The 13454-nt window shown below is 39.5% G+C and overlaps 1 protein-coding gene across 2 annotated transcripts; it reads right to left on the reverse strand.

The window, feature by feature from the left end:
- Window positions 1-932: 932 nt before the first annotated feature.
- LOC116261372 (succinate dehydrogenase [ubiquinone] flavoprotein subunit, mitochondrial) lies at window positions 933-9592 on the reverse strand. 2 transcript variants are annotated; one of them, XM_031640101.2, is made up of 16 exons: window positions 9133-9592; window positions 8791-8961; window positions 6227-6314; window positions 5926-6072; window positions 5698-5838; window positions 5225-5310; window positions 5046-5138; window positions 4882-4945; window positions 4515-4658; window positions 3442-3629; window positions 3182-3356; window positions 2903-3073; window positions 2723-2792; window positions 2525-2645; window positions 2406-2443; window positions 933-1458 (listed from the first exon to the last, which is right to left on the reverse strand). In XM_031640101.2, the coding sequence occupies exons 1-16, from the start codon at window positions 9250-9252 to the stop codon at window positions 1356-1358; spliced, it is 1920 nt and encodes a 639-aa protein (XP_031495961.1). In that variant the 5' UTR covers window positions 9253-9592; the 3' UTR covers window positions 933-1355. The 2 variants fall into 2 exon arrangements, with proteins under 2 accessions (XP_031495961.1, XP_031495963.1); XM_031640103.2 differs by lacking the exon at window positions 9133-9592 and having other exon boundaries at window positions 6227-6325; window positions 8791-8932.
- Window positions 9593-13454: the final 3862 nt, after the last annotated feature.

A 13454-nucleotide genomic window follows, 5' to 3' on the forward strand; every position in this document is an offset into this window, starting at 1 on the left:
GAGGGGGGTATATTACTAAATAAGGGAGAAGGGAGAGTGCCGAGTCGACTGATGGCCACCGCAGTGTGCTGTGCCGGACCGTGAACAGAGACACTCCCGCTTGGCTGTCTAACCGAATTTGGAACTGCTCCACCAAACACCTACCCCGACACAGATGGGATACACAGTGGCTTAACTTCAGGCGAACTATTTGGTGCCGCCTGTTTCAATCATAGGTGAAAATAGAAAAACTTTCATGAGATTAACTCTCATGTCAAAGAAGCAAACTTGTGGGGGCAGACTAAATTTTCATCATGACAATGACATGATCCAAGAAAATCGTTCTCCTCTGACGTTGAGTCCCACTTATTTCCCTGTTTGTGAAATTGCGCCCTGAAGCTCTGTTATCTTCCGGGAGGAATGGTCAATTGGGTGAGAGACAGCTGCCCAGTTTGTTCACTGGAAGCTGCCGAAAATGCCAACGAGAAGAAGACCAGGAGAAAGAAAGTTTGTCGGGTAGGAAGAACAGGACCGTTTGCATGTCGAAAGCTGGCTAGTGGCAGGCTAATTAAGTTGTCCACAAAGCATCCTGTCAAAAAAATACTGACGCGATTGTTGATTTACCGTGAGAGACCGAAAAAGACAGCCAAATCAATGGCAGAAACTTAACCAAGAAGGAGATCTTTGATCAAACTTCTTGCCTTCACCCTGAGAGTCATGATGATTCTTCACCCGTTTAACTTGTTGCAGGATCCTGATCCTTTCTCGTTCTGATGCAGCAATAAAGCGAGTATCTGGCCAGAAATTTTCCAAGCATCTATTACCCGGACGCTGCCGATAGAATCAAGCGTTTCATTCCTGGATATACTGCGCTGAAGGATTTTTCCTGCATGATTCATTTCCAACCCTATGGGCCGAAGGGTGCACCGACGGAACAGTTGTTCGGATAGGACTAGATCAGAACAAGTGAACAAACAATTGACAAAATGAAATGTGTGTACACACACACAGAGATCAGTATTGTCACGGTTCTCCTCCACAAGGAAAGAAATTAGGCAGTCTCACAATACATGTTCTAAATAGTGCAAAGACATGCCTGATGATTTCAGAAAATTTGCTTCTCTTTTTCACCGACAGCTGACTCTGAATGATCAGAACAAATAGTTAAAAGGTCCAAAAGAGCAGACTCTAAAGGAAAAGTATCTTTGCACCGGAAAGAACCAATGCATTCATTACGTGAATCCGAAACATCACACCACCCATGCCTTTGTAACGACCTAACCGTGAACATGGAAGGGACTTTTGGATAATCATCCATACTTATTGGAACTGCTCTTATTACAGGATGAACCACCTGCTTGTACCCTGCATGTAGCTCAATAGACGCGTGCCTTCGGCGGAAATGATTCAACTTCATCATCCAATGTGTTCATGTGAACAGGTCTGTATGACAGCCGAACCTTGCCATTTTCCCAGTACCTGTAATCCATTTAGATGGTCAGTTCACCTGATAAATATACCTGTCCGGTAAAAAAATTATGATAGTCACCAGCAACTCGTGATCTCAAACAACGAATTGACCCTCTAATAATCATACGTGGGCCTGGAATAAACAACGAAACTGTACAACAGAAGACTCGATGTTCTCTTCTTTTGTTCTTTCAACCGACAAACTGGGTGATATGACCGTTGGACTTAAAACCCATACCAATTACCTTACTCCAACGAGCTGTCAATCACCTTTGATGGCTACCAAATTCGCTTGACTTGAGCACCAAACGCTTACATTATGGCCATAATCTGGGCACCACTACAAGACAGTGGCTTCTGCCAATTTCTTCTGCATGTCATACGATTTAGGTCTTTTGACTTTGAATATATTTTTGTGTCGTTACTTTTTCCAGTGATTTCACCTACTAACTTCTCAACAAAGGATAATAACTAGGCTCCATTAAATTATTTTTGCTCATACAAAATAAAAGCTCCCAGGTCAAGGAGGACCTGAAAAAGAAGCCCAACATCCTCTAACCAAATCAGTTTTAATGTCACAGAATTAAAGAATTAAACTTGCATTTCCCAGTCTCATTCTGCTTCACAATGACATCCAACCACCTTATCAACATAAAGTTCCTTTTTATACTTGTAAGGAAAAATATCTAGACTTTGTTCAACTAAATCAAAAATTTAGTACTTCATAATTATTATTCAAGGTAGGTGACTCAAATTCTTAACCTGATATCGGTTATATGTGCCACAACCAATGTACTATGATTAATGTGTCCCAACAACTTAAACATATACAAACCTGTAGACAAAAATTTAATGAAGATTCAAGGGCATGATTTAGTGTGTGGGGGTCATTTTCAACAAACATGCCTGTGTGCATGCATGCACACGAAAGAGAGAGAGAGAGAGAGAGAGCTAACCCCAATGAATGTTTCAACCAGTTTGCGTCATCCCTCGTCTGCAAGAAAAAGGCAATATGGTCAAGAAAATGAGCCACGGAGTTGGGAAAAGAGTAACCAGTAATCAGATATGATCTTACTGCGAAATCTTCCCGAGCATGTGCTCCTCTGCTTTCCTTTCTTGCCTCCGCAGAGTGCATAGTGATACATGCATTTATCAAAAGGTTTTCCAGTTCTATTGTCTCAATCAAATCTGAGTTCCTGAGACCATAAGGCAGAGATGAGTAACATCAAGGTCATGATCAGAACATAATAAGAAAATCAAACACTGAATGTACCAGATCAGGCTCCTGTCACGTATCTTCACATCATGGAAACTCTCCCATGCTTGGTCAATCAGCTTACAACCTAATGTTTTTTTTTTCATTAAATCAGTGAAAAATAAATTTATATGAACCAGGTCAGAATATTCCATACATTTAACAAATTTGGAGGGAAAGGCCAACATTCTTGTTTACCTTCTTCTAAAGTTTCTTGTGTGCGAAATACAGCAGCATTATTTTGCATCACTCTTTGCATATTCAAACGTATCTTTGAAGTAGGCAATGAACCATTTGAGTTCCTTAGTTTATCCAACCATGCAATGGTTCTCTCCCCAGCATCCTTGCCTAAAGGTTTCTGCTGATCACCTATGTAACAGAAAAATGATGTTCTAATTTCTTCTATTAGAAAAAATTACATTCAAAATCCATTCTAAAAGGAGTTAGTGAAACCAGACATTTCTATAGAGAAGTTACCTGGCTTACAAGTTTCTGCAACCCTATTGGCACAAGCTCGACCAAAGACAACAATGTCAAGAAGAGAATTTGCCCCAAGCCTATTGGCTCCATGAACTGATGCACAAGCTGCTTCACCTGCAGCCAGTAGTCCAGGTACAACAGCATCTGGGTTGTCTCCTTTAATATGGACCACCTAGAAGCAAAGGTGTGAACAGGGCAAAACAAGGTCATCCATTAAGCTCAAAGAATGGAAGGATAAAAGAATTTACAATACATACCTCTCCATGGTGGTTTGTAGGTATACCACCCATATTATAGTGAACAGTTGGCAAAACAGGGATAGGTTCTTTCGTAACATCAACACCAGCAAAAATGGCAGCAGTTTCGGAAATACCAGGAAGTCTCTCCTTCAGTACATCTGGTGGCAGATGATTTAAATGGAGATATATGTGGTCCTTCAATGGTCCTGTGGAGAATGAAAACCATATTAGATGATAGGTTGATTTACAGAAAGAAGCATTCAGGGAAATAGGAACACTGTCAGTAACTAATGACTAGAAATTAGAGAGTCCATTGGAGACATCTGTCAGACTCTGATAGGGCATATGCAGCTACCGCAATATGCATGTCCAAAAGCATTTAGGTTCACTAAATTTGTAAAATCAAAGTCCTAAATACCTATGTATGCAATTTTTCTATGGAAACCTAACATATGCAAATTATGCACAGAAAAAAGAGGTTGACATATGCATAGCCCTCAAAGAAAGTTCTTCGAGATAACTTTTGCATAAGCTAATGGAAGAAGAATCAATTTTTGGAAAACTAAACTCAGAAAAAGAGCTATACAACATGAAATGCCTAAACTCTGATTAGATACAAGAGCAGGACCTGGAACTTTCAAGTAGTGGTCTCAGGCCAGTAATTGATTCTCTGAGAAATAGAGATGGCATAGAAAGGACATGTACACCATCATGGCAGTGAGCATGCACAAAGCATATTAGTGAATTAGGAAAAATATTGCTACTTATAGTGGTGGAGGATAAACTCACAAGTGAAAGTAGATGACAAAATGCATGTTGGGCTAACTGTTTACACGGTCCAAACAGGGCGATGAAAGCACAAATGGATATCTAGTCAATTTGGACCTGCCTAATTCTTTAAAATTCTTCAAAATGCAGGATTTCTAGAGAGACCTATTAAGTAACTACCACTACATTGCTTCGTCAAGAAATAACATCCTGACCTGAGTATGTCAAATCAGTATTCATCTCAATTGAAGCCAGAAAATGCTTGAACCCACAAAGGAAAAAAATTACTATAGTAAAAATCAATTTAAAGCTCTTGACAGTACCTACACCACGACCCTCACGAATCTCCATAGTCATTGACCTTGAAACAACATCTCTTGATGCAAGATCTTTTGCTGTTGGGGCATATCTCTCCATAAATCTTTCACCCTCACTGTTCCGAAGAATGCCACCTTCACCACGAGACCCTACAAAATTGCAGGCAAAGAAAAACATTACAAGACTAGTAGAAGTAGACTTCCAAAGACAAGGCATTCTATTACACAATCTTTCATAACTGTATCAGTAGCACAGTCCAGCAGCATGCAGTGTCTTGCTGTATTTCATTAGAAGAATTAAACTAGGATCTAGGATCTGAAATAAATGAAGACTAACAATACAAACATGGAGAAGGAAAAGAACTTTAGAAACCTTCAGTAATGAGGCAACCAGCACCATAAATACCAGTAGGATGGAATTGCACAAACTCAAGGTCCTGCATAAGTATTAGGTTGTCAAAAAGGCATAGAAAAAACACAGAGGCCTCACATAAGTTATGAAACCATCGTACTGGATAAAAATTAAACATCACCAACCTGTAGAGGTAGCCCAGCACGAGCCACCATTCCATTACCATCCCCAGTGCAGGTATGAGCAGAAGTTGCAGAGAAATATGTCCTGCCGTACCCCTGATAAAACAAGTAAATATAACACATTAGGCAATCACAGACTCTAGCTCTGAACACCACGTGATGACTAACTGTAAGAAGATTACCCCTGTGGCCAAGATGGTATTAGCTGCACGGAACCGATGAAGAGTACCATCCTCCATATTAAGAGCAATTACTCCTCTGCAAGAACCTGGAGCACAATTTCAATTCTTGTCAACAACTAGAAAGCAAATCTACATGAACATTTAGAGACAAAATCACAAAGTCAGAAAATATTTAAAAGAAAAAAAAAACAGGAATCCTGAGCAATTTTGTCCTTTTTTATGCTTCATGAGTTCAGGTAGATACACATCACAGCAGTTGCATTAAGTACGGGCTCAACATTTATGCACAGACAGTATGGAATAAAAATAGGAAGGCCAAAATCCAAACGTGAAAGCTTAGCACCATAAATTATTTTCCCTGAATTTATACTTAAAGCTCCTGAAAAATGGTTTATACTACTTTCAATGCAAGCAAATACCAAATAAGGCAGGATTAAAAACCAATGAAGTTATTCATCAAGCTGGTTACTCACCATCGCTATCCATGATCAAATCCAATGCAAAATACTCAACAAAAAATTGTGTATTATGCTTCATAGCTTGACCATATAGTGTGTGAAGCATGGCATGTCCAGTTCGATCAGCAGCACATGCACAACGATATGCCTGGCCACCTATATTCATGTTATCATTAATGAGCAGGATGATACCGAAAAGTCATATATCTGAAGAACTTCACAGTTCAATATAGACCACCAAACCTTTCCCAAAGTTCAGGCTCTGGCCACCAAATGCACGTTGATATATTCTCCCTTCCTCTGTCCGAGAAAATGGTAAACCATAATGTTCAAGCTCAATAACTGCTTTAGGAGCCTCTCTGCACATGTACTGAATTGAATCTTGATCACCTGAGAACATGAATGAGTAATAAATGGGAGCTCTAACGAAAATTCAGGAAATAAAGACAAGCTTATCAAAATATTCAATCCTATTAAAAAAGTCCCAGTTATACTAGAAAAGATTTATGGAAATACCGATAAGACACTTATATAACTAATATACCTAACCAGTCACTTCCTTTGACAGTGTCGTACATATGCCACCTCCAATCATCCTCAGTCATATTCCCCAAAGCTGCATTTATGCCTCCCTGCATCAAATCTATTGACTTAATTAGATAAAAAAGAAATTGTCCCCATATGACCACCATATGCACTCATAAGTTTCCCATACAAAATTAGTTTGTTAGCTAGTTGAATTTCACTTTTGTGACAAACTCTATGATTAAGATTTTCTCATCTGCAAAATAGTTCAAATTCAAATTATGGCAGACCTTACTGTCAGGAATTTCTCAAACCTCGCACATATTTAGGAAGGTTTGAGAAATGTCAGTAGACTCAAAGGAAAAATTACAGTTAACCTGGAGGCTGGATTTATGCTCAAAAGAATTTGAAGGAAACTCATATCTCCAATGTACCTTGTTTTAATGATACAGACCCATCCTAGGGAAAATATACAATTCAAAATGCCCAAATTCTAATGTCACAAATCTTGGATTCCTATGTACAAAGATGATATATAAAAAGGCCCAGTTCAAGTTAGCTTATAACATGGTTTAAGACAAAACTTGGCTTCAATAAGTAACTCAACTGGCTCTAAAAGACCTTGAACTTTCTCTGTTGGTTCTGTTTCAATCTATCAAGACATCCTTTTCCCTTTCATCCTTTCCTCTATCTTCCTGCTTTTATTTCAGTCTGTTTTCTTTCTTGGCGTTGTTTCTTATTCTTCCTTTCAGTTATCGTTTTGTTTCTGATCAAAAGACTAAGTTGACAGTGACATAGGTAACGATCCTTCTTCTTTTAGTTTTGATCCTGAAGTAAATCTGCACATCCTTCTTGCTTTAATTCTAAAGTTGGAAATGAAAATCAAGTAGCAGCAAGTCAGAATATTATTCATATTGCATGTTCCGATTCTGAAATTTCCACATGTTTTAGTTCTGAAATTTTGTCTCTGTCCAAATCTGTCTTATATTCTTCCTGATTAAAAATTGATGTTGATTGGTCATTCTTATTTCATTTGACTCTCAAATCCTTTTTATGGAATCTACATGTTCACACTGTCCATCATTCTCTATACAAAGATCATACACTAACATGATTTTCTGCAGCATCCCTTTTGTTTGAGTTTACTCCTTTAGAAGGAGGACCGGAGGTGTTTACACTTTATAGATCAATATTGCTTTTTCACCATAATAACTCTTTTTATGAGGAGTCAATGTCCTTTTCAGCACCCTGATGGGATCACATCCTCTCTTCCGGTCAAAAACCCTGGGTGACTACATAACCTCAGTTGTTTGGTTAATACTAGTTTAGACATATTACCAAATGTCTAACTCTGAAGTCATGTTTTTGGAGAAGAAAATCTATGATATTAGAAAGAGAACCACGCTATTAAGGAATAACTCAATAAGCTGAAGACCAGTCCAGATCAACTTCCTATGGCAAGTCATGAAGCGGCAAAGAAAAATACAATATAACAAGCCTCTGGTTTGCTGCAACCAAAATATCATACTTTCGCCACCATTTTGCTTGTTTTCTCATGCCGCCTTCATTTGAGAATCTGAGGGAAAAAACCTTCCACAATGGGATGCCTTTGGGAATCCTACGGGAGAGATCCAAACTGGAGATGCTCAGGAGGAGCTGGTTACAATCGTAACACAAGGATCTACAAGATGAAGTTCATTTAATGCAAAACAAAACCATTACATGGTCAATAATCAAGAAGGCTGTGACAGTCTCCACAGACCCAATCTTCTTCCTAATTCCAACAATCAGGGAAGAGAACCTATTTCTATGTAGAGTGCTAGAATATGTTCAAGCAAATTGTCAACATAAAAACGATCCTCAATACGACCCAGAGGGTGCTGAAAATTTAAAAAAAAAAATGCCGAGAAGTAAAAATATGGAGGACAAAGCAGTGAATATTCAAGTTATTAAAGAGAAACAATTCTTACTAGCAACATTACACGGATAAATTTAAAGGAAAACGAACATGGAATTCTGTACACTGATTGCAGCAAGGCATTTCACATGATTGAACGTGAAACCAAGCAGATTAAATTGATATTGCATAATGGTAAAGAAGAAGCAGTTACTGGAAGGTGGAACTAGCCACCCCATTATTGAAGCTGGCAATGCATCTATCCTTCCGCCTAATAATAGTTGTCTTGATTTGTCCAATGTCGACAACATTCCTACTGTAATTAAAAAAAAAAAATCCAGTGTCGATCTCTAATTTTGTTGACGATTTAAACTCACATGCTGCTTATAAATCCTTCCGTTTATGTCCAAGGATCTACAACTTCCACATCCCATAACATGGGTGGTCTTTCTAGCCAAGCGAACTGTAGTCCGACGGACCACAAAAAACAATCGGAATAGAAAACTTTGACTGGATCCCACAGCTCTGAAAGGAAAGCTAATGCATCAACAAAAACATCGTAAAAAGAAGAATAATAACAAGTTTATGAAGACAAAAAATTAAAGAAAAAAACTTTCGGTCGCAAGACAATATCAGTGACTTGAAGGTCGTTCAGCTTGAAAAAAAACGCAACAATGAAGAGTCACCTGAGCGGCGACGGTGTGGGAACGAGTGGGGAAGAGCTTCGTGATGCAGGCGGTGTTAAAGCCGTGTTCAGAGAGTCCAATAGCCGCCCTGAGGCCGGCGCCTCCTGCTCCGACGACCACCGCGTCATATGTGTGATCTACAATCGTGTACGATGACCGCTCTCCCGCTGCCTGTGGAAACAAATTCGCAAAGGAGAAGCGAAATGGAGATCACTTTAGCAGGAAGAGCGAGCGAAACGTGGAAAGTCAACATGAAAGGAAACGGATCCCCAAAAGTACAGTGAATGGAAATGGACAAGGAAATTAAACAAAAGGGCAAACGCGAATCGTTCATATGATCACCGTGGAGGAAGAGGAGAACGATCTGAAGAGGCTGGAAGGGGGAGCTCCATTGAGAAACGACGCGGAGGAGCGGGGTTTCTGGGACGCAAGGCGAAGGCCACGAGAGACGCAGCGCCACATCCTTCTTCGCCTCCCAGGAACAGGTAGGTAATCGAGAGAAAGAGGTACGAGGCAAGCAGGCGGAGGAGTAGGCCGAGGGAAGGGAGGAGAGGGAAGGCAGGCAGCCGGCGCGACGGAGGGTCAGAGAAGAACTCACTCCCAAGCCACTCTAGGAAAAAAATGGAAGAGGAGAATCGGGCTCGTGAACGGAACCACCCAGGCCGACGCCTTTTCGAATCTCCCGATCAACTCCCGAGCCCAGGCGTGGGCTAGTGCTGTTAACAGGAGGAACCTTGACTGTAGTTTTTCCAGCTCCCCAGCTCAAGTTCCAAGTTTAATCTTTCGAGTAAAGCATAAATTTAAATCGACATGTTGATTTCCTTTCCTTTATAACGCTCAAGTTAATTATGAACTGAATTCTTATCTGAAGATCGCATTGCCATTGAATTTATGCAAAATTTTATGGGAGTGTAGAGGGTCCTCTCATAAGATGCGTACACGCATCCGCCGGAGCGACTGGTGGCGCTGGTGGCCACGGCGACGGCGTTGAATTGAGGAAAGGGGAGGGGTGGTGGTTGGTGGAGGAAGAGCGGCTGCGGTGCCCATGCAGCCACGCTCCGGCATGATCCTCCATGGCCTTCGCCCATTTGATGCAAAGCACTTGTTCTCATTGGTCGAGTCCAGAGAAAGAGGAGGAGGCTTCCACGAAACCACAACATTGAGCGAGCATGAATGTTACTGAAGATTGTAGAAGTATGAATGTTTTTGTGTCTCGTATTTATTTAACTACTGAAACCATGCAGAAGATATTACAAATTTCTCTTGCAATCAAATTCCCCTCTTAAGTTGCACTGCCTCTGTATTCTTCCTTTTAAGCATTCTTAGTGCAAGAGCATTTTGCAGAAGCTGGCGTATTTTATTCAGAACGTGCTCACGTTAAGGGGCAATAATTATAAAATTTTTAAATTTCAAGGGATACCATTATGTAAATAAAAAAAAGTTATTCAGAAATGTCAATATAAAAATAAGTTCGTTGGGGTCCATGTGGGCAATTGCCCACACCTGCCTCCGCCCCTGCCAGGAGCCAGGATATTCAGATATTTTTGAGTTAATAGGTATTCTAGTGAAATTCTTTTAAGTGTGGGCCTCAACCACTGCCGGAAGCTATTCCTTCTTCATGCAGGCAATAATACACAGAAGTTTCAAACTATGTATACCAATTACTGAGTTGCACGCATAGAAGTACCGAAGTAAACATTCTCGATTCCTCATACGAACCTTCAAGTCCGTGTTGAGGTGACCTTTACTTAGATTTAAAGGTATTCCTTCCCAAAGCATGCAGTAAAAAATAAGAACAGAAGAATCAACATGGTTCATGCAAGGAATTTTATTTGTTAATATTGCATCGTGGATATGCTTCAATCAGATTCAGTTATGTTTGATTTCAATGATGATGCGCCTATTAGCAGCTCTTTTCAAACTTTGAAGGCCAAGTTTGAGCGAATGCTTTCAAATGAGATCAAGCCTGGTGATCAATTTTCATGAGAAAACAGTTCTAGGAGCATGATATATATATATATATATATATATGTGTGTGTGTGTGTGTGTGTGCTGTGAGATTTTAGGTCTGATCTTACATTCATGGGATTCAATCCTGATCATCATTTCAGATCAGAATAGATTGAGGGCAAGGGTCTTATCTTATGTTCATGGGTTTCAAATCCTGATCATGATCTTCCTAGATCCGAATAAAATTCAAGAACTTGCGATTAGTATGGTCATAGGCTTGGAATGATAAGAAGACCACTAAACTAACAAAGAGGACCCAATATTCATGACAGATCTATAGGAAGATAAATGCCACAGACAGATCATCCACTTTTTGGAGATTTAGATACAAGTGAACTTCAACAAAATTGAAGAAGCTATTCATGATCTAGACAAACGCACTTTACCATAGAAATAATACTTGAAATATTGTTCATTATTGATCTCAAACTCACTGGGGTTTCCAATAAGTGAAGCCAAATCCTAACCTTTTCTCGTTCGTTTTTTTCTTTTCCTTTCTTAGAGCAAGATTAGATAGCATATGTGGACCCAACTCAAATTGGATATTCGATATAAACCCGATGCATCAGCATTCCAAATATCTGCCTATCTGTGTTTGGACAAACCCAGTATTCAAAATATGCAGAGACCATTGAAATAGTATATATATATATATATATACACACACACGATCAGGTGCCCCCATTTTTCTATTTGCTAGTACGTGATGTATGTACTGTATATATGGGTGTTTCTCATATCTTCTTTTTCTGCCATGACTGGATTTTATTTTGCACCTTTCTGTTTTGGATTTGTAATAAAATACTTAGTTCATCCCTTCTCCACCACAGATAGCAGTGGTGGATTTAGTCGTGAGCGTGGGCCGCTGCCCACGCAGATCCATTCATTTTCAATAATGAATTAGGACCAGTTACATGGGGTGCCACTTGGACCATGCCTAAAAGTTGTTATAATTGTTCCTCGGCTAAAAATTTCTGGCTTCGCGACTATCAAATACGCCAAATTAAAGAAAATTGTACTCAAGTACAGCATTTTTTTTTAAAAGTTCGTGGTTTAGATGTTGTTATGAACTCTGACAAGCGTCTAAATTTCTTTGGTTAACTAAACTAAGAGTTTGCCTCTCCTTTAAGCAACTCCAGAGCTAATGCAAGTTGATTTGAATTATATATGCTGAATCATTAGGTGAAAGTTCATGCGGAAGTTAGCACTTAATAATCGATAAGATATATTGGAACTCTATCCAATCCTTTGTGCAAGAGACTCCCAAACTCTTTAGAGGAGTATGAGCGATTGGCTGCAAGGTAAAGCTCTTGGCATTTTACTGGAATGAGCATAAACAAACAAGAAAAGGCCAAGAATTGTGTAATTAAAAGGCCAAAATACTCCTGCTTCAAACTCCAAATTTTCTAACCTTGTAGAGAAGAACAATGAATTCTAGCTTTTTGAACTCTTTGCCTTATACTACAAGTTCTTTAAGTTTAACTCGGGGACGGAGGCAGGTGTGGGCTATATGTGGGAAATTACCCAACTTGACCCCAAAAACATTTTATTTTTTTGTTGATATTTTTGAGTCATTTTTCTCGTTTACAAATTGATGTCGTTTAAAAATTTAAAATTTTATACTAAGTGCTCCTTAACCAGAATTTTCTTGCTCTGCCCCGGGTCCGACTCCTTTAACAGGAGAAAGATCTGGTTGTTGAAATTGGTGTCAATGTAAGAGTATAACCAGCTGGTTGAACTTACCTAAAGAACACGGTTTAGCCAGTTGGTGTTCTGTTCCACTTCCACACATTCTTTTCTACGTACATAGAAATACAAATATGCAACAGGTAGGGACGTAAATGGATCGGAACATACCCAGTACAAGGGCAAACTGTAAAGGCAACCAAGTATGTGGTGTAGAGAAATAAATCATCCAATAACATTGCAACCAAGTATATGCTGTAGATTACACATAGACGGCCAATGCAATCATCTAATATGGCTTACTTTCATATTAACTTCATGAATGAAGGTTAAATGTTTGGGCACCAAAGATATTCAATGACCAATGGAAACCGCTCTTTGTAGGTGCAGAAAAAAAAAAAGAAAAGGAAAAAGTATTTCTTTGTAAAATGTCTAAAACATGTATTTTAGTCAATGACCAAAATGCCCCTCGTGATGCAAGTTTAGGGCTCCAATGGGCAACGAGTTCCAAAGCTAGTTGTATATTACATAACTGACGTGCACAATGATTAGAATTTTCCTGGTCTGCCCAAAGAAAAATTCCCCCAAAAGGACAAAAAAATATGGGAAAGGGAAAGTACAAGTTATAAAATGTTTATTCCCTTTCCCATAAATGATAAAAGCGTCTCAAAATCCCTTTGGTGCACATGTATTGCTGGTCATGAGCTTGTTTTGTGCTGGAATGAGTCTCACCATATTACTCCATAGCCTGCTAAGATGTGTTTTGTGCAAATGGATCCCGTGGCGGAGCTACAATTGGGTTGGCGTAAGCCACTGCACACCCATGAAAACTTGTATGTGATGGAGCTGGTGCCACCAGACCTTACCTCAGTAGATGCCTATAAGCACTCGTCCCGCACCCATCCCACTACTAAGTCAATGTGACATGTTGGTGCTCTTCAGCCAAAATTTTCTAGCTCCGACTGCCG

Source organism: Nymphaea colorata, chromosome 9 (assembly GCF_008831285.2).
Source record: "Nymphaea colorata isolate Beijing-Zhang1983 chromosome 9, ASM883128v2, whole genome shotgun sequence".
NCBI classification, from domain to species: domain Eukaryota; kingdom Viridiplantae; phylum Streptophyta; class Magnoliopsida; order Nymphaeales; family Nymphaeaceae; genus Nymphaea; species Nymphaea colorata.